This window comes from Panthera tigris, chromosome A2 (genome assembly GCF_018350195.1).
Source record: "Panthera tigris isolate Pti1 chromosome A2, P.tigris_Pti1_mat1.1, whole genome shotgun sequence".
Classification (NCBI taxonomy): domain Eukaryota; kingdom Metazoa; phylum Chordata; class Mammalia; order Carnivora; family Felidae; genus Panthera; species Panthera tigris.
In genome coordinates, this window is record NC_056661.1 from 60,818,793 (window position 1) to 60,838,014 (window position 19,222).

The following is a 19,222-nucleotide window of genomic DNA, read 5'->3' on the forward strand; positions in this document are numbered from 1 at the left end:
CTACATTCCGCACAGGGAGGCCTCAAGGTGGTCAGGGCGCCATCCTCAGGAGGTCGAGCCCCCAGCCTAAATGGCCATGTGTCCAGCATGGGCTACACACCCATTCCTGGCCCCTGAGCTGGGGAGGGGTGTCTCCAGGTACAAATAGAGCTCCTGGGAAGCCCCTGCAAGGGGGGCAGTTCTAAGGGGGCCTGTCCCCCTCCTGATACAGAGGGGGCACCTTTCACGTGGGTTAGTCTCCCTCTTAGAAGAGTAAAAAGGAGGGGACAGTGGGCTTGCATCTGCTGTCTCTCAAGTGCCACTGGCTCAAAATGGTCGTCAGTTGGCACATTTAGGAGTGACACACCCTGAAGGCCATAGGCGGCCTGATCACACCTGTGGCACCTTCAGGGCTCCTTTCCTGTGTGGGCTGCAGAGGCTCACCTTACATGCACAGTGAAGACAGCCCGGACAAGGCGGTCCGGAGGCCAAGGCTGCTGCCTGGCCAGGATCATGTGCCTGGTGGCTTTTATCCAGCTTCGTGGGGGTTCCACTGTGCAGCTAAACCGGGTAACTTATGGGAAGGTGGGTGGGCACCTGCCTGCCCAGCAGGAACTCAGGCCCTGGCCTCTTGCCATGGGCACATTGCTCCAGTTCTGTTTGCAGGGAGCTCTTCCTCTAGGGCCCAGTGCATGAGGGAGAGTCTGGACTTCAGAGAGCTTTACTCCCTGCAGGTGCTCAGGGACATCAGCGTCCCTTCCCTGTATCTATCCCCGAGGTTTTAGATTTACAGAGCAGTACAAAGAATTCCTGGATACCTTCATCCTGACTCCTTAAATTTACCTTGTGTGCTTTACTCTTCATATATATATATATATATATATGTGCTTTACCCTTCATATATATACATATATATATAAATATATATACTGAACCTTTCAAGACTAAAGTGCAGACATGATGTCCCTTTACCCTAAGAACTTGTGTGTATTTTCCCCCAAACCAAGAATTCTCTTACACAACCACAATGATCAAAATCAGGGAATTAAAACAGATACAATAGTATTCTCCAATCTAATGACCTCACTCAGATTTCTGCCTGGCAAATCTCTGCATCCTACAGTCTGCAGGATGCCTTGAACCCATGATAGTCACTCCTGTTTGTCATAAGTGATAACAATACACATAACCATCAAGGTTGTCACTCGTTAAACATCTGTGGCTATAGTTTGTCATATAAACCTCGCCATTCCCAGCAACATACCTATGGAAAGGGATATGTTCCCAGTTTTACAAATGAAAACAAGAGAGAGACTCAGAGAGGTTAAGGGTTTGGTGGCAGAGCCGGGCTGAATCCAAGTTGGGTGACAGCTGGGGTTGACGCAGTGGAAGGTGGGCTTGCTTTTCAGTGAGACAGATGATGAGGTTGGGGGGCTTGGGAGCCAGGCTTCCTGGGGGGAGAGGGGCCGGGCTGTGTTTGTTGTGTGTTTAGTGTTGACATGTGCCTAGAGATTTCCTTAACCCAAGTCATTCTGTGTCTGCAAGGCGATAGTAACGTCTTCCTCTGTTTCGTGAGGATAGAACAAGGGAGTGCACGGAGAGCACTTGGTGTGAGGCCAGCTGTGGGACACCTGCTGTTATGTGTCAAGTGAATACATGTAAGCCTGTGCCAACCAAGAACTGTCCTCCTGGTCCTCTTGAACAACTTTCAGCGTCAAAGAAAAGGGGAGCCAGGGTTTTCTTCAGAAACAGCTGTGCCCCCTAGAGGACCACAGTGTCAGCACAGCATCTTGAGACTGTCGTGTGCCCGCATCAGCAGGTGACTGGCCTGGTGTTGGCCAATGTCTGTCCTTGGCATTTTGTACCCAGACGGGGGGATGGGGAAGAGCCCCTTCCACGATCTGCATAGGGAAGAGAGCCAGTGAGGAAGGTGCTGAGTGAGGGGCAGGTGGTGAGACCTTCCTTTAGACACAGAGACAGCCTTCTCCACTGCTTGCCAGGGCACATTTGCCAATGGCTGGAGACATTTGGGGTTGCCAAGTGATGGATGGAGTGCTACCAATCTCTAGTGGGTCCGAGGCCCAACATGCTACCTACGCTGCACAGGATGGCCCCTGACACCTAGGAAAATCCCCCAGCATCCAACCACAACATGAATACTGCTGAGCATGTGTAGAGTGATGCTGTCGCTTTGTCACAAGTGCCGTCTCTGTCCCATCATCTCAGACCCAGCTGCTTGTAGCGTAGCGATGATGTAAGTTTGCCATCAGCTTCCAAAGACCAAGGGCCTTTTAGGTGGCCTGCAAGATGCTGATTACAAAATACCATTTAATAAACAAGAAACTGGCCGATGTGGCACCCTCGTGGAACCGCGCCTCACCCATCCCCACCCATCCACAAAGCGTTATGTCGACAACTCAAGCAAAACGAGGTCTTCTAAGTCACTGCACCACACTGCTGCTCCCTAAGTGTGGGGCGGATTTTCTGCTGTTTTGACGTTTCCTCTCTGTCAGCGGTCTGCCGCCTATATCAGTGCCCAGACAGAGAGTGGGCAGGCCCGAGGAGCACGTAGCCCTGCAGGTTTGTGGTGACGGGTCCTGTGTGACCAGGGGCAGGAGGAAAACGTGACAAGGACGTGTTCAGAACCAATCCTCTGAAATGAGAGGCGTGCCTTCACATCCCTGCAGGAGCCTCCAGAAGAAAACTTTCCTGCCCTTCACTCGAAAGGAGGTTGGATTTACACACTGACAGGAAGGCAGTCCTCCCGTAAATCACAGTCCTTTCTAGGGTCCACAGAGCACTGGCTGCGGGTGCCGTTCCCAGGAGCTGCCCAGGAAGGCTCAGCACAGTCTGGGAGGGAGGGAGGGAGAGAGGGCCTGTGTATCGGAGGACTCAGGACACCCAGGACTGAAAGGACAAGCTGGAGGGGACACGACACTTCATGAGATAAGGGGAGGCCCACGAGGGACAGGGCGGCCCGGGAGCGGACAGGGCACGCCCACAGGGAGAGGGCGGGACACCCCCACAGGGAGAGGGTGGCCCTACACAGGCCGGAGGGGGCGGGGCAGAAGTTCTGCGCTTGCGCCTGCCCCGCGCCGCCTGCCTGCGCCCTCATCCTTCAGCCTTCGTGTTTCCGGCCGTGCCTATCTGCATCCGGGGCACGAAATCCCTCCGCCGGGACTGGGGCGGTGGCACCCGGCCGGAACCGGAAGCGAACCCTGCGCCAGGCGGGGAAGCCGGCGTCGGACCCGTCAGCAGCCGGCGGCGGTCGTCGGGGGTGGCGGCCGCGCTGCTCGGTGCGAGCCGGTCCCGCGGCCGGGCGGGCGGTCCGAGGGCGCGGCGCCATGAAGCTGTACAGCCTCAGCGTCCTGTACAAAGGCGAGCCCAAGGCGGTGCTGCTCAAAGCCGCGTACGACGTGTCCTCCTTCAGCTTCTTCCAGAGGTCCAGGTGAGCGGCCCGGGCGGGGAGGCCAAGGGGGCGGGGTGGGAGGGGGGAGGCCTGGGGGGCGGGGGAGGACGGGGGGAGGCCCGGAGGGCGGGGGTGGGCGGCGGGGCCCGGCCTCCTTGGGAGGAGCGCGACGATGGCCTCTTCCTCGGTCTGGGGACTGTGCCTTCGAGGAATCATCTTCGTTTCGCTGGATAAAAGACTTATGCTATTCTAGAACATTATTCCCGTGCTCGCTGTTTTACGTATTCTTGTCGTTGTAAAATTATCAGGGGCCTTGGAAAAAGTGCAGATTCCCAGGTTCCCAGAGGTCTGTATTCCAACCTAGGCAGCTTGGGCGCCACACCTTGGGAGCCGCTTAGGCTATCTGATGGGCTTTCCCAGCGATTCCGTGGGAAGGTTATTGGTATAACCTGCGTACTCCGTTTTGTCAACGGAGTCACCGAGGCCTGGAGAAACCAGCCAGGACTCACTGTGTGCTGCTTCCAGTGGAGCCCTGATGGGGCCAAAGGGTCTGTGCTGAGGATTTGGAAGGAAGCGTGGGATGTGTAGGCCTATAGGCTTGTCCTGTTTCTGGACGCTTTAGTAGCAGGAAACTGTGTTGAAGACACAGCAGACACTTGCAGCCCATCGTGGGCGGGCTGGGTGACTCAGGCACAGAAGGGGAAGGACCCTCCAGGGTCCATGTCTGTGGCCACACGGCCCCGGGGGCTAGTGGACGCTATTGTCTGGACTCGGAATTCAACAGTTCCTGTTCCTGATGAGAGGGCTTTGCTGGCAGAATCTAAAACCGTTTCTGTTGTTGTTTTGTAAAATGTTCGGCTTGTTTTGGGTCCTTAGTGAAGCACCTTCTTGATACTCGGTTTCCTTTACTGTGGTCTCCATTCTCTGCTTGTCTGTGATGTTCGGTGCCAGCTTGGCCAAGTGGTTCCTTTTCTTTCTCCCGGCCCTTGTCTACGGAGGGTCCTCAGAGATTTCAGTGTGGGACTGTGACCTCACTGGTGAGGGCTCCTGGACCGGTTTCTGGTGGCGAGCACAGCTGCAGCACTCTAGGCACATCCTCTTAAGGCAGTGGATGATCTAGCTTTTTCCCATCCTTCCTGCCTCACGATGACCAGACCCCAGGTTGTGAAACTTTCAGATGGTTCCCCTGTTTTTCTGCCTCTCTGTGCAGACTTTTGCGAGAGTGTAACTTCTCCTCTGTCTGGTGACAGTCCTGCTATGAGCTCTGTCTCTGGTTGGTTTTATTGCAAGGACTTCCTTGTTTGGAGACGTCTTTTCTGTGGGATTGTTTCCATCCTATCACTCTCTCAGGGTGATGGAGCAAGTGCTGCTGTGCGCCAGGCATGGTGCTTTGCACTCGTGTGACCATCATAGCGAATCTGGATTTCCTAGTTGAGGCACAGTGCCGCAGGTAACTTGCTTGGAGGTCACACATCTCGCACATGGTGGAGCTGGGGTCCCAGCCGAGGACGTCCACCGCAGGGTCGGAGATCCTCACGCCACGTGGCCCCCTGCATGGCAGTCCCAGTCACAGGCTTCCTGTTGGCCCCTGTCCCTCTGGCTGCACTGTTGTCACCTGTGATTCTTCCATTCCGGCCGCATCTCTCTGTCCGACGGCCCTGGTACAAATCATTTCCTGGTCTCGGCCAAGCCATTGTCTCCGAGTAGCCTGGATGACGTACCTCAGATGAGCCAGCGCACCCTAGGCCGGGTTCTGTGCCCTCGGCCGTGTCCACGGCGTGTGTGCATCCTGCCTCAATGTCTGGCGTGTGCGGCAGCCCACCTGGTTGCGTGTCTGCTGCCTCCTGCTTCTCCCTGTGTCTGAGGGCCTCTGCTGACCACAGCGTCAGCATCCTGGAAGCCTGCAGTAGGTGCCCCAGAGGTCTGGAAGTGGGTTGTCTGGCGCGCTAGGAGCAGCAGGTGTGGTGTGAATGGTCAGGGCAATTAGTAACAAAACCACGTTTATCGCTTGTCGCCGAGGCCCGGAAGGCAACGAGTGAAGCCAAGAAACACTAGCTCCTTAGTGTCCAAGCTCAGAGGTCACCTTCCATTGTGCCAGTGACAAGGTGACAGGAGGAGGTAATCTGTGTTATGTTTCTTAGTGTTCAGGAGTTCATGACCTTCACGAGTCAGCTGATCGTGGAGCGCTCGGCCAAGGGCAGCAGAGCTTCAGTCAAAGAACAAGGTAAGAGGACCGCCCCCTCCCTGGTGTGCACCCCATCACGCCTCAGGCAGCCCGTGGCTCTCTGCACACTGCCGGCCTGCCCTTCTTCCCTCCTCTTCCTTCTGCTTGCACACGATGCTGAGCCCACTGCTGCCATCTGAGCCGCCCAAGTCAGTGTGCCCCTGTAGCTCACACCTGCTTCAGGTGAGGGTCTGACTCTTGGAGCTGTACACGGCCTTCCTGAATCCTTCTCTTTCCCTCCAGAGCTGGACACATCTCAAAAAAGGATTTGCAACCAGCCCTGTTGAGGTAATACCACGTCCTGTGCTCCTTAGGTTTTGGACCAGGAATCCGAAAACTCATCCTGTTTTTCTCTTGGCCAGTATTTTTACTTGTTCACAATTCAGGTTTCCCGTGAGAGTCTTCAGGCTTTTATCGTAGAGGCATATGTTGTACAGACCGATCAGGAAAGACAGACGTGTCGTATAGACACATCACGTGAACCTCACTGGGCAGAGACGCCCGTCGCACGGTGCTGCCCTGGTCTTGTGACCTGGAGGCCCGGTCACCATCCTGGTGGTGCGTCTGTTCTGCATGAGATCCTGGTACCTTTCACGACGCAGGAGTGAAATTGGATCGTGAACATGGAAATAGTCTGGTTTCCTCAGGCCATGTCTGCCTTCCCAGTTTTCTTAGAAATGTTCCATCTGCACTGGTCCAGCGTCTCCAGTTCTGCGGATGCATACATTTCGGTTCGCGTTTGAACCTTTCGGTTCGCGTTTGTCTGGGAGTGCAGACAAAGCCTGGAGAGTGTCGGTGATGGTCCTGTCCCCCACCCCGCTCTCCTTTATCTCTGCCCTTTCTTGATTGCAGAGCTCACGATCTCACCTTCTCCCCTTTTGTTGTTTTTGTTTGTTTGTGCCAGGGTCCGGTGCTTGAGCGTCTTAAAGACAAGAAGCTTCTTATTTGTCAGCTGTTGCCCTCACATCCCTTTTACTGTGGGGTGTGGTTAGCTACATCGTCTTCAAATCCTTTGTAAAATGACAAAAATTCATATGCTAGTTAATGAATGTTTTGCAGAAGCTCTTGTACAGACTGTACCTTTGGATAACTTGATGGCTTTGGCACAGGAATCCATAGGCAGCAGGGACTCATGTTTTTGTAGATGGACCTTCTCTCCACTGTCCTCCCCTCTCCTCTCCCTCCCTTACGCCCTCTAGTCCAGCACAGAACACAACAGGCCAGGATTCCCCTAATGAGGAACCTGAGGCCCCGAGAGGTGATTTCCTGATTCGAGGACACTTTTATAGGAATGTTTAAATTTTTTTTATATTTATTTTTGAGAGACAGCAAGAGAGCGCGTGCACGAGTGTGAGAGGGGCAGAGAGAGAGGGAGACACAGGGTCCGAAGCAGGCTCCAGGCTCTGAGCTATCAGCACAGAGCCCAACAGGGGGATTGAACCCACAAACTGCGAGATTATGACCTGAACTGAAGTCAGATGCTTAACCGACTGAGCCACCCAGGTGCCTCTCTTTTTTTTTAAGTTTATTTATTTTAAGAGCAAGAGGGAGAGCAGGGGATAGGCAGAGGGAGACACAGAATCTGAAGCAGTCCCCAGGCTCTAAGCTGTCAGCACACAGCCGGACGTGGGGCTCAAACCCACAAGCTGTGAGATCATGACCTGAGCCGAAGTCTGACACTCAATTGACTGAGCGCCCCAGGCAAGCGCATTGGGATTTTTTTAAGAAATTGGAGGCTATTTGTCTCTTCCAGGGTCTCTTCAGCTTGGAAACAGAATGGAGCCTGAGACATGCAGTTCCCTGAGTTGCGGGCAGGCCTGATCTAGAGCTCAGGATGGAACTTAGAAACACACCTGGGACCGTGTTGCCTGGGATGTTTTCTGCTCCCCTGGCTTTGCACACTGGGCCCCTGGGCCTTGGCTCATCCTAAAGCAGACATTGGGTCATGCTGGTTGCAGAGCTCCGTTATGCACTGTTCATGCAAGCTTCATTGATCCAGAAGGCAAGGGCTCAGCATTGTGATGCTTTGATGATCAGGGCTGAAAACGTCTAAGGGCCTCAAGTTACCACATGCGTGTCTGACTTCTCCTCAGAATATCTGTGCCACGTCTACGTGCGAAACGACAGCCTTGCAGGGGTGGTCATTGCTGACAGTGAATATCCGTCCCGGGTGGCCTTTACCTTGCTGGAGAAGGTGAGTTTGCAGTGTGGCTGGACTGGGCTCGGATCGACAAGTGGGGTCAGTGCCCGAGTTACAGGGGATGAGGTAGTGTGTCCCTAATCAACCCATTTTCAGCCGTTTTTTCTTGGCCCTAAACCAAGAGACAGTCTGGCATCCCTTCCCAGTTCTTTCCCTGGCACTGATTTCTGTCTGTCATCCCTCCCATGTCTGGGCTCATGTCCCCAAGTGCCACCTTGACTCACCCTGTCTGCCTCAGCATCACAGCCTACTCCTGGGATGGGCTCTAGGGCCAGCTCTGGCTGTGTTCTTGCCCCTGCCAGTCCTCTGGCCACTCTCTTCCTGCCTCTGCCCTCAGCAATGGTGATTGTGGCTCCTCTGAGCCACACTGGACTCTGTGCCCTGCTCTGTGGCTGCCTCCCCTCCGTCAGGTTGTCCCTGCACACAGTGGGCCCTCCCACCTCCGTGCTTCTGCCCGTGCTGCAGTGATGGGCGCTCCTTCCCCACATGGGTCCAGCGCCTGTGTGTCCATCAGTCCTTTAAGCAACACTTACCGTAAACCCCTGTTTACGGGCTCTGGCCCCTAGCCTCCCACAGCACAGTGCACTTACAAGCCTGTGAAATCTGGTGGTCACTTAAATCGGAAGGATCCAGTTCCCTTTTGAAGAACTGTTTTGGAAAAAGAGGGCCAGTACCTTTTCTTCTAGAATTTTTATGGCCACGTCAAAGCAGAAATCTTTAAAATTCAGATGCTTTTATCATTCTCCAGATGAGGTTCATCTCAGGCTGGGTACAGTTCGTATTTAATTACCAGAATACTTATAATTCGAGCTTCAATGTGCCCCTGGCCACTAGCTGTCCTCCTCTTCCCTCCTCCCAGGCCTGCCAGCCTCTCTTGGGTGAGGCTGTCCATTAAAGCCCTGTAGCTGTGATGGTGCTGATGCACTCTTCTGTCTTGCAGGTACTAGACGAATTCTCCAAGCAGGTGGACAGGATAGAGTGGCCAGTCGGATCCCCTGCTACAATTCACTACACGGCCCTAGATGGCCACCTCAGTCGATACCAGGTAGGGTGTCTAATCGCCCCGAGGAGAGGCCGTGTGGCACAGGAAAGCCAGCAGCCCTGATGGCCGTGGCTGTAGGTGACTCCAGGCAGCCTTGGTGTCGACATCCCTCTGAAACATCCAGGGGCCCACGTTAAGACCTGGAACCTGAGCCCCACAGCAGGCTTCCATTTCTCTGTCCTGTGTTTAAGCAGCCTGAGGGTTTTTAACTTGGGAAAGTGTTTCTAGCTCAGTTGGGTTGAGCTTTGTTTCCAAATGGTCCTGATGTTATTCTTGGCTCTTCCCCTAGAACCCCCGAGAAGCTGACCCCATGAGTAAGGTGCAGGCTGAGCTGGATGAGACCAAAATCATTCTGGTAAGCAGAGCGGGGGCCAGCATGTCCCAAAGCTGGGGGCAGAAAGCCTGGTGGCCACCGTGCACACCATCAAGGCTTGTTGGGAGTCCTAGTCCAAGCGCTTTTCTTTCTTTTTTTTTTTTTTTTTTTTCCAAATATTTATTTTTGAGAGGGGGAGAGAGAGAGAGAGGTAGAGCACAAGTGGGGGAGGGGCAGAGAGAGAGGGAGACACAGCATCCGAAGCAGGATCCAGGCTCCGAGCTGTTAGCATGGAGCCTGATATGAGGCTCAAACCCACGAACCGCGAGATCATGACCTGAGCTGAAGTCTGACGCTTCACCAACTGAGCATCCCAGGTGCCTCCCCAAGCTCTTTTCTGAAGGGGGTGTTTGCCCGCCTCTCCCTGTGCATCCAAGGCCTCGAAGCCAGACTGGCTTAGGCAAGGCCAGGCCTAGCCCTCCTGCCTGTTGTGAGGGGTCCATGTGGAGCACCAGTGTGGTCCCCCACCCCCACCCCCAACACTCCCCTCTGGCAGTTACTGGTTGTGATGGCCTGAGTTCTGTGGCTCTCCTTCCCTGTGCTGGTGCCTTCGGTACTTTGTCTCCAAGCCCAGCAGGTGCCTCCCTTACGGGGTGTGGGCTGCGGGGACAGCTACCAGTGCTGACTAAAGACAGATGTAGGGTCGTCAGGCCCCAGCCAGGAGACCAGGAATTTGCATCCTGCCTGAGACCTCCTGGTTTGTAACCTTAGCTTCAGCTTCTCCCTACACTTTTTTTGTTTGTCTTTTTGTTTTTTTAAGCTTTGATCTGCCTTCGGCTCTTGAGGCATCTGTTTTCACTTCAAGTTTGGTCTTGTGGCCTCTGCCTCACACCTGGTCCCTCGCTTCCTGCCTGCCACTAGTCTGTCCAGCAGACAGTGACCATCGCTATGTCACCCTCTGCTCGTAGCTCCTCAGCCCGTCTCAGGACAGCTGTGGGGCCACCTGTAGGCTCCCTGGCACGGCCCCACGGTCTCATGGCCTCCCTTTCCTGCCTGGCATCCCTGCTGGTGCCCCTGTGCACAGGCCTCCAGGATGCCACCGCGTGGTCACTACTTGTTCGTGCGTCTCCTTGACTAGCATGTGAGCTGTCATGACTGGGGGCTTTTCCCTCGTCCTTATCTCTATACCCCTGACCCCAGTGCAGCGCCATGCTTAGGCCACCAATGCCCAGCGGCTCATGATCCCTGACTGAGTGGATGCAAAAGCCCAGAAAAGGTGCCCGGGGAAAACCCTGCCCAGACATAAAACTCCTGCCAACACCAGCTCAGCTTTCATGCACACAGGTGTCCCCTGGGGCTGGACTCGGGTCTGGGCAGGACCCAAGTGTTCGGGACCACGCTTCAGGTAATGTGGTTCTGAGGCTCAGGAAGGAAAGCAAGACATGGCAGTCTTGAGGTGTGTGCATCCTGTACCGCCTGCTCCCCCATGGCTTCTAACCGAGCCCCGGCCCTATTCTGGCTACAAAAATCGTGTCTCTGGTCCTGCCATTCTTCCCTTCCGTGTCTTCATCTGGTTAACTTCCGTGGTGAGAACCTAAGCTGTTCAGCTGCACGTAGAGATGAAGCACATCATTGCTCATTCTTGGGTCTGCGTGTTTCATGCTCGTGTGCCTGGGTTCCTGCCGCTCCCGTTGAAGAGGTCTCCGGGGGCCCTGTGGCCACTCCAGCAATGGCCATCTGGGCTGGAAGCGAGCCGGCCACTTCCTGGTGGCCCCAGGGCAGGGGGCTCTTGTGAGGGCCTCGTTCCTTCACCCCGAGATCAGGTCTGTGGGTGCGGCCGCTCCCTGAGTGCTCACATGTAAACACAGGTCCCTTCAGGAAGGTGAGGCGCAGTCTGTCTGGTGGGAATACATGTGTGTGAGGGTGGGTATAAGTGACTTCTGGAGCGTGCTTGTCTCAGCCTGTGCTGTGGGCACCCCGTGGGACAGTCACTAGGTCCTGTTCCATCCGTAAGTCTGGGACACGGCTGACGCATGGTAGGGAGGAGCCCAAGGGAGACGCACTCCCCGTGGTTGAGCTTCAGGAGGGACTCACGTCCACCTGCTCTGTGAACATCAGAGTGTTCTCTTCTCTGACCCTGCAGCACAACACCATGGAGTCTCTGCTGGAGCGGGGGGAGAAACTAGATGACCTGGTGTCCAAGTCTGAAGTGCTGGGGACACAGTCTAAAGCCTTCTATAAAACGGTGAGCACCGGCCCTGGCTCTGGGCACCCCTCCCTCGGGCTCTACCGCATGAGCCTTCGGGACGTTCAGTGACGTGTGGGGAGAGCACAGGAGGTGGCCGAGGCCTGGCAGCAGCGTCAGGCAGGCTCATCAGGCGCCGCAGGAGGGTGGGTCTGCTCAGCTCCTGGTCCCGCCACTCACAGAGCATATCGGTGCTCAGTCTTCTCAAAGAGGCTCTTTTGCCTCCGTTGTCTCCCTGCAACAGAGGTGCTTTGCTGTCTGGACGGCGGTGGGGCTGAGTTTACACATGGGCTTTCCTGTGAGCTTGGGAGGGGCCTGGCCTGTGAAGTCTGGGGGCAAGAGAGGGGATCTATCCGGTCCTCTGAAGACATTCTCGGTACCACCTCCACACGTGTTGTCCGATAGCACCTGGGGACACAGACTGGGCCAAAGTCAGACACTCAGGCTGCCTCACACGGCCTCGCTCTCCCTCCCCCTCACCGACGGAGGCCCGCCTCTCTGAGGTGCCCCCAGGTCCTCCAGCCGGCTCAGCAGTCCGATTCCTGGAGCCCCATGGGGTCCCCCCGCCGCGTGTGCCCTGGTGGGGCTGCTGGCGGCCTCCATCCTCTCCAGCTCCTGTTTGTTTCTTTCAAGGCCCGGAAGCAGAACTCATGCTGTGCAGTAATGTGACAGCAGCGCGCAGAGGCCCCTGGGCCAAACGCCAGTCATTCGCATCAGAACCACAGTCCCTGGAGAAGCAGAGCCACCACAGGAAGACTCTGTACCCCTGGAGCCCTTGGCAGGGACCGAGGGGTCGCAGAACGGCCTGGGGGTGGGGAACATTCAAATTTACATGCCTGGTGATTTTTGAAAAGATGGTTTGAGGCCCCCAGGGATGTATTATTGGGCCAGATGAAACCATAAACTCTTGAGTGACTCACACGGATGCTGACGGGCTCGTCTCTCACCCCTGGGAAGACCCGTGGGCCCCTGACCTGGGCGAGGCCCCCAGCAGGTCAGAGCCAACCTTGTCGGGCCTTAGTCTGCCTTTGGGTTGTATCTGTGCCCGGATTGTTTTAACTCTGCAGTAGGCCGAGGGGAGGCCTGACTGCAGGGCTGGGGGCACAGACCTGGGGCTCGGATCTTGGGAAACCCACTGTGGGTGGGCGTGAGGGGTCGGGGCGAGCAGGGTGTAGGCCAGTGCTTTGGGCCAAGGTCCACGGTGGGAGGCGATGGTCACCAGGCTTCACGGATTCTGGGGTACCTTTGCACTTCTGCTGAATTGACCTTTTGCTGAGGGCACTACCTATCCGTTACATTGCACAGAAATGCCTGCAGGGGCGCAGGGCATGGGGGGTCATCTGCCCTGAACTTCAGTTGGGCTCTGACCACCAGGTCACAGCAGTATGTGTGGTCTCTTAACTCGTGTTCCTTTGCCTCGCTGGCAACAAGACTGTCCCAGCAACCGCCTGGGGCCTGTGTGCCTTAGCAAGTGGCCTTTCCTGTGGCTGCTGTTCCTGGGCACCAACACCAGGTACCGGCCATCCCGAGCCTCCCAATGCCCCATGGGTGTGGTCTGAGCCAGCACCTCCCCAGCCCGACCCCCGCAGGAGCACTGCCTGAGAGGCCCCCCCATCCAGAGGCACAAGCCCCCGCCATGAGACCTGCCAGCCCCCTCAGGCCCTGCTGCCTCCCCCTGTCCTAAGTACTTCCAGAGCATGCCAGCTCACGATGCACCCTTGGGACCCACTCCCCACAGAGCCCTTCCTGGGGTGGTGTCAAACAAGATCCCGTCCCAGGGGGTCCTTCCCTGAGCTGGTTTTTGCCCTACCCAGGAGGTCCCACCCACTGCCCTGGCAGCAAGTGCCAGCCCCTGAATTCCCTTGCTTGGGCTGGAAGGTGGAACTTCATGGCTTCTTGACGACCCTGCCCTAATGGGTGTACCTGCCAGCTGCCCTTTTGGCTCTGGGCACTGCGTCGGCCTCTAACATAGCCTGCCCTGTGCAACCCTGAGCGAGGTGCCAACCCACCTGCTCAATGGTGCCCAGGGTGCTCTGACTTCCCCTTAAGGACAGCGTGGTATCTGACACCTCCAGCTTTGGAGGTGGCTGAGGAGGATGGGGTGGGGGTGGGTGGGGCCGGCTCACACCTGTGCAGGCGAAGAGCACTTGGCAAAGAGTGTATTTTATAGTAACTGCTGCCTAACTGTTCTGTTTGAAAGGTTCTTATCTGGATAAACTTGTCTTCTGAAATTCCACAATAGTCCTCTGCTTTGTTCAAGCCTCAGGGGCCCCTTTCCTCGGGAAGCCGGGTGCAGGGTCCTGGGGCAGTTCCTGTCCTTAAGCCCCAGGCCTAAGCTGTAACTCCCTTCACCTAGACCTGTCTAGCAGGAGACAGGGGAGGGGGCCCTGGAGCAGAGGCAGCCCTGCCGGGACTCCTGGATTAGGGGGACTGGCCTGGGGAGTTGCCCTGCAACCACAGCCAGGGCCACACACGTGGAAAGTCCTCAGGAGCTGGAGGCAGGCTCTGCAGACGTGGGGGGTGTCTGGTGCCTCCCTGGGCGCTTGTGGGCCCAGGAGCCTCAAGTCTGGTCCCAGGTTAGGGAATGACCTCAGTGGCTGGTGGTTAGAGGGTCTGAGGATTGTGCAGCCTTGTTTCATTGGTGGCCATGAGCCTTGTCTTCAATCTCACTTGTGATTGTGGAAATGAGAAGTGGCCTTGGGTTTTGGGGCTGGACTGAGGGCATCAGCTTCTGCTTGCGGGACCTGCTGGGTCACAGGGTCTCCCTGAGGCCCAAGGAGCCTTGACCAAAGCAGGTACCATTTAAAAGTGATGAACCCAAGACTGTCTCACTGACCTCGCTTTGTAGTTCCCTGCCCACTCCATACGGGGTGCCCAGCCTGCCGGTCCTGCTCCGCACCCCAGGGCTCAGGGTCCTCAGGGCTGGGCAGGGCCGTGTGAGTGCCCCCAGGGAGGCCTGGCCTGGAAAGCTTCCTCGGATTACAGCTGATAGGTGAGTGGAGCCCTAGATACAGAGTCGGGGACTGACTGCTGCTCGCTCCGGGGCCGTGTCCTAGATTCTCTGAGCCCCACTCTTGGAGCCTCTGTGTGTTCTCTGGCATAAACCTTCCTCCTGAGAACACCTGCCGGGCACCAGGAGCTGAAGTCAAGGGCCTCCTGTCCTAGTGGGCAGGTCTGGGGTAGCCAGAGAGGACCCCCTGGGGCGTCCTTACCAGAAGACACACGAGTGGGGAATGTTTGGTGTCCAGAATTATTGTGAGGCCCACATTTCTGTCCCAGAAAAGCATGAGGCATACAATAGAGACAGGCATTGGCAGGGCCTGGGGACATGGTGTGGAGGGGGGACTGCCCACGTTCGTGTGAGGGTGCACGTGGGCTCCAGCAGGCTGCGCAGGGTCTGTCTGGGAGGGCAGAGGGCCAGGAGGCCTGCAGCAGAACCAGTGGAGCACAGACCACAGCAGCCCCAGCCTGCCTGAGCCCAAGCGCGTGTGGCCACGCGCTGCTCAGGTGTCTTCAGGCCGTGTGGCCATGTGGTCACGCGTTCAGACAGCCCTGGGGCCATGTGGTCCTGCTGCCTTGTGCTCAATGCTTACTCAGGCGGCACGAGTCGAAGGCGGGCGTTCCTGGGGGAGGCCCCACGTGGCTTTGCATCCTCATACCACAGGGGAATGGTGGGCAGCTGGTGACGTGTCCCTCCTGAGTGACAGGCCGGGGTCACAGATGATGGGGTAGAGCCTGCCAAGAAGAGCGGGAGTCGGGGTAGGGCACAGGGAAAGGGAAGGAGGGCCCTGGGATAAAGCCCCCAGCTGCAAGTGAAGCCATTGGTCCTGTTTTTCTTTTATTTGCAGTTTCCCGAGACAGAACAAAATAATGGTTTTTTTACACTTACAAGGCTCAGAAAGAAAAGACAATGAAACTCAGCAAAAGAGAGAAGAGGAAGAGCCGGCCGGCACTGCGGGCAGCCGGCCCTCCACAGAGCGGGCCGGCCGACGCCACCACACCTCGCACGCCTAGCTAGAGGAGCAGGTGTGGCTTGCTCGAAAGGGGTCATGCAAAAGAACTATCCCCCAGAAAAAATCCCCAAATTATCCCAGACAGGCAGCTCCGTGGAGATGACAGGTGAAGGGAGAAGGGAGGAGGCCCCCAGAGGGGAGGATGGCCGGGCCCCACGCTGTCCACGGCGAGCACTGCTGCTGCCTGAGGCCCAGGGAGCCCGGCGGATGTTTACCCTGTGTCCATGGGTGGGGACAGCTGTCCTGAGCACAGCCGTGGACGGGCAGGTGAGTGTCCATTCTGAGTGTCGCTCCCCACTCTGTGCCCCTCCCTTGGCTTGATTTGTGGGGGAAGATAAAGAAAACCCTTGTTGAAAATGTGAATTAAGGGGGTAGGTGTTGGGGCGCCAGGTCCTGCGTCTCTTCCATCACAGCCCCTGACCACCCTGACCCGGCCGGCTGCCCCGGGACCCCGGTACTGCCACCTTACCACGCAGCCCGAGCCCAAGCTGCACCTCAGTGCCCACCAGCACGAGGGGCACCTCAAGATGGGCCCAGCCCGTGCTCTCCTCATCCCGGGGTCCCCATCACACACACAGCATCCTCCCTCAAGAGGCCTGGCCAGGGGTTCACCATGCCCTGCCCCTTGGGCCCAGGGCGGCCCTCCCTCCCTCTCTCCCTCCCTCGGCTCCAGACCCAGACTCCAAAAGCACTGCCTGGAAACATCTGCCTGGACCAGTCTCAGCCTGGGAGCCCAGAGAGCCATGCACCTGCCTTCTGACCCCTCTCCCCTTCCTGCCTCTTGACCAAGTCCAGAGCCCCTGGTGGACGTGCCAGCAGGGGGAAGGTCGGCAGAGGAAGAGGTGACCCTGAATGGGAGGGAGGCCAACCCAGGGGCTCCCCTCCCGACAGGGCTGCAGCCAACAGTGTCCTCTCCACAAGTCTGCCAGGCATGAGATCTGACATTAAGGGGTGCCTCCCCCTCACCAAACCTCCTCGGCCCTGGAGGGATCAGAACTGGAGCCTTGGGCCTGAGGGGGCTTCTTGGATGGCTTGTCGGGCCCCCCGGGGGCCGGCCCGGCCTCTGCACTGCTCATCCATGCTGGGGGCATGAGAGGAAAGGAGGGGGACAGCCGTGCTCAGGTTCCCTGGGCCCCAGGTGGCCAACACTCCTGACAGCAGCCATGCACGGCAGGGAATGCAGACACCTGGGGAGGGGCGTCACCCAACACACACCGTTCCTCGGCCCGGCCCCTGTGGACACGTTCACTGCCCCATGGTCCCCAGGGGCCAGGAGCGGACAGACACATGGAGCGTGGGTGGGGGGGTGCCCGTCGGTCCGAAGCCCCACAAATGCCAGTGATTTTTACAGCTTTTTCCTTTTTTTTTTTTTTTCCGTTTCATCCAACATCAATTGTTTCTGTGGTTGTTGTCGTCTTGTTAAAAACAAATCACATCCGGTCTTGGTTTTCTGCAGACACAGGCACCAGGGGAGGAACGAGGCAGACACAAACATGCGACAGGCAGGCCACCTTGGCGGCCGGGCTCCAAACACCGAGTCTGTCCCGCGACGCCGGCCGCGGCTCTGAAAGGGGGCGAGAGTGGGTGGTCAGCCCTGCCCCCGGGGGGGCATGCCCCCCCCCTCGCCCGCAAGGCCAACGCCAGGGACACCCACCTTCACTGCAGCGGGGCCACGGGCGCGCCCGAGCAGTGGAAGTGCACGTTCTGCCACTTGCCGTCACGGCGATGCCACACGCGTGTCTCCTCGGACTGGCTGGTGCGGGGCCGGCCCTGCCCGTCGATGTACTGCGTGAGGCGGATGTAGGCGATACATGCAGCGTCCTCCCCGATGACGTGCACGTGCGGGTTCAGTATGGTCGTGTGGATGGGCTTGCTGTTCTTGGCGAGCACTATGGCAGGGGGCGGAGACGGGGGGGGGGGCCGCTGGGCTCGGCGCCCTGTGCGCCCCGCCCACCTCCCGTATCTGCCCCACCCGCATCCCTACCACAACGCCCCGCCCAAGGCCTTGTTTCCGCCTGCGCCCCGCCCACCGCCCGTCTCCGCCCGTCTCCTGTATCTGTCCCGCCCACCGCCTGTCCCCACCACTCTTCCCGCCCACCGCTCGACCCCCTCGCTCACGGTTCTCGAAGTAGAATCTGTGGAAATCCATCCCTTCCACCAGATTGCCCAGGGCTTCAGGCTCGAACGAGGTCAGGCCTGGGTCACAGATTTTCCTGGGGGGCAGACCCAGGTGAGGAGGGGCCCCGGCCACGCCCCGCCCCTCCCTCTCGCCGCGGGGAAACCCACCCCCCCCCCCAGCCCAGACGCCCGGCTCACGCGTAGGCTTCGAAGTCCCCGCTGTTGACCGCCTCGATGAGCTGCTCCGTGATCTTGATGACCTCCTGCTTCCGCGCTGCGGGGACACAGTCGCCCAGTGACCGAGGGCCGCCCCAAGCAGGCCCGCTGTGGGCCTAGAGAAGGGCGTCTCCAGCGCCCACGTGCCTCTCCTCCCCGAAGGGACCCAAATCCGTCCAGATCGGGCCACGCCCTCCGAGGCCCCCAGTGCCCTCCCCTCCCCCCCGCTCCACCCCCCCACCGTTTCCAAGTCCAGCTATGCTGTGTCACATACAGCATCTCCACGCGACAGACGTAGTCCCTCCAAGGGACCACGTGTCTGGAGACCAAGGGGAAGTCAAGCCTGCCATAACCCACCCTGTGGTACCCCCCATTCCTGGGCCGCATCCGCTGGGCCCTCTGCAGCTGCGGCACTGGGTCCTGCGTCCCGGCTCCTGCCACCTGGATGTGGCTCACCAGCCCTGCTCCAACCCATCACATCTTTAGGAATGTCCACTAAAGGACGAGGCCAGGAAGGCCTGGGGGCTGCAGGGTGAGGATTATGAGCAAAAGCCAGGGCATAGGGCCATGCGGGTCCAGTAGGGAAGTCGAGTCTGTGGGTCTCTTCCTGACTGCCCTCTGGCCTCCACCTGTTCCGTCCTGGCCAAGGTGAGGGCCCCTCCCCACCGTCCCCCCCACATTTCCCGTCCAGCCGGCGCCCCCCATGCCAGAGCTCTGCCTGCTTGGCCTCTGGGCCTAGTTAGGCCTGGCCCCCAGGGTCCCCTCCATCTCTTTAACTACAACTTATTTTCATGCAAACTATTATAAAAATATGGAAGAAGTGGACAATAATATAGCCACACACCCTGCTGATTCAAACCAGCACAACTTTCAAGACAGCTGGGAAATAAAACCTTACAGGTATATTTGTGAGTGGCTGTGTTCCCCTAAATTTTGTTCTTCACCCCCTTCCCCAGAGACCGCCTGTCCTGACGCAGGTGCTTAACACCCTCCATGCAGATACACACCAGAATACACACGCCATGAGCACGTGTGCACAAACATCACGGTGCTCTCTTAAAGCAACAGAGTGCTGATGGTAAACCTCGGACGCAGCAAATGCACTGAAGGCCGGGCCCCCTCCCCACAGGCTCCCTCCCAGCTCTCTGCCCCTGGAGGGGACGTCTGTCTGCAGGTCTCTACTCTTCAGTGAGTAGTACCCCTGGGAACAGCACACGGGTGAGCTGACCTGTGGGCCGAGGTCCCAGCGCACAGACTGCAGGGTCTAGAAGGGCGAACATGGTATCCTGAAGCATGTGCCCACAGCCCTGGAGTGAGACTGCCCATTCTCCCTGCCACCAGCACCCACAGATGCCCACCTGGAGGGTGGACGAGCCTAGGCGGGCCTTGAGTGCTGCACAGGTTCTGGACTGTGAAGACACGAGGACCTCCATGATACCTGAGGTGTTGGGTGCACGTGTGGG

General features: G+C 57.8%; 2 protein-coding genes across 8 annotated transcripts in view; one reads left to right on the plus strand and one right to left on the minus strand.

The window, feature by feature from the left end:
* Nucleotides 1–3,181: 3,181 nt before the first annotated feature.
* On the plus strand, nucleotides 3,182–12,333 carry YKT6 (YKT6 v-SNARE homolog). The gene is made up of 7 exons (XM_042962788.1): nucleotides 3,182–3,427; nucleotides 5,530–5,612; nucleotides 7,706–7,806; nucleotides 8,753–8,857; nucleotides 9,144–9,209; nucleotides 11,311–11,412; nucleotides 12,046–12,333. Exons 1-7 carry the CDS (start codon nucleotides 3,324–3,326, stop codon nucleotides 12,079–12,081), a joined length of 597 nt encoding a protein of 198 aa, XP_042818722.1. The 5' UTR covers nucleotides 3,182–3,323; the 3' UTR covers nucleotides 12,082–12,333.
* Nucleotides 12,334–15,026: 2,693 nt separating this feature from the next.
* Nucleotides 15,027–19,222, minus strand: part of CAMK2B (calcium/calmodulin dependent protein kinase II beta) — an 82,072-nt gene continuing 77,876 nt past the window's right edge. For all 7 annotated transcript variants that reach the window (XM_042962795.1, XM_042962798.1, XM_042962794.1 and 4 more), the window contains 4 exons: nucleotides 17,742–17,817; nucleotides 17,544–17,638; nucleotides 17,080–17,314; nucleotides 15,027–16,989 (listed from right to left, as the gene is read on the minus strand). In XM_042962795.1, the coding sequence (XP_042818729.1) occupies nucleotides 17,082–17,314; nucleotides 17,544–17,638; nucleotides 17,742–17,817 (404 nt within the window). In that variant the 3' untranslated portion in view covers nucleotides 15,027–16,989; nucleotides 17,080–17,081. The remainder of the gene's footprint in view (nucleotides 16,990–17,079; nucleotides 17,315–17,543; nucleotides 17,639–17,741; nucleotides 17,818–19,222) is intronic.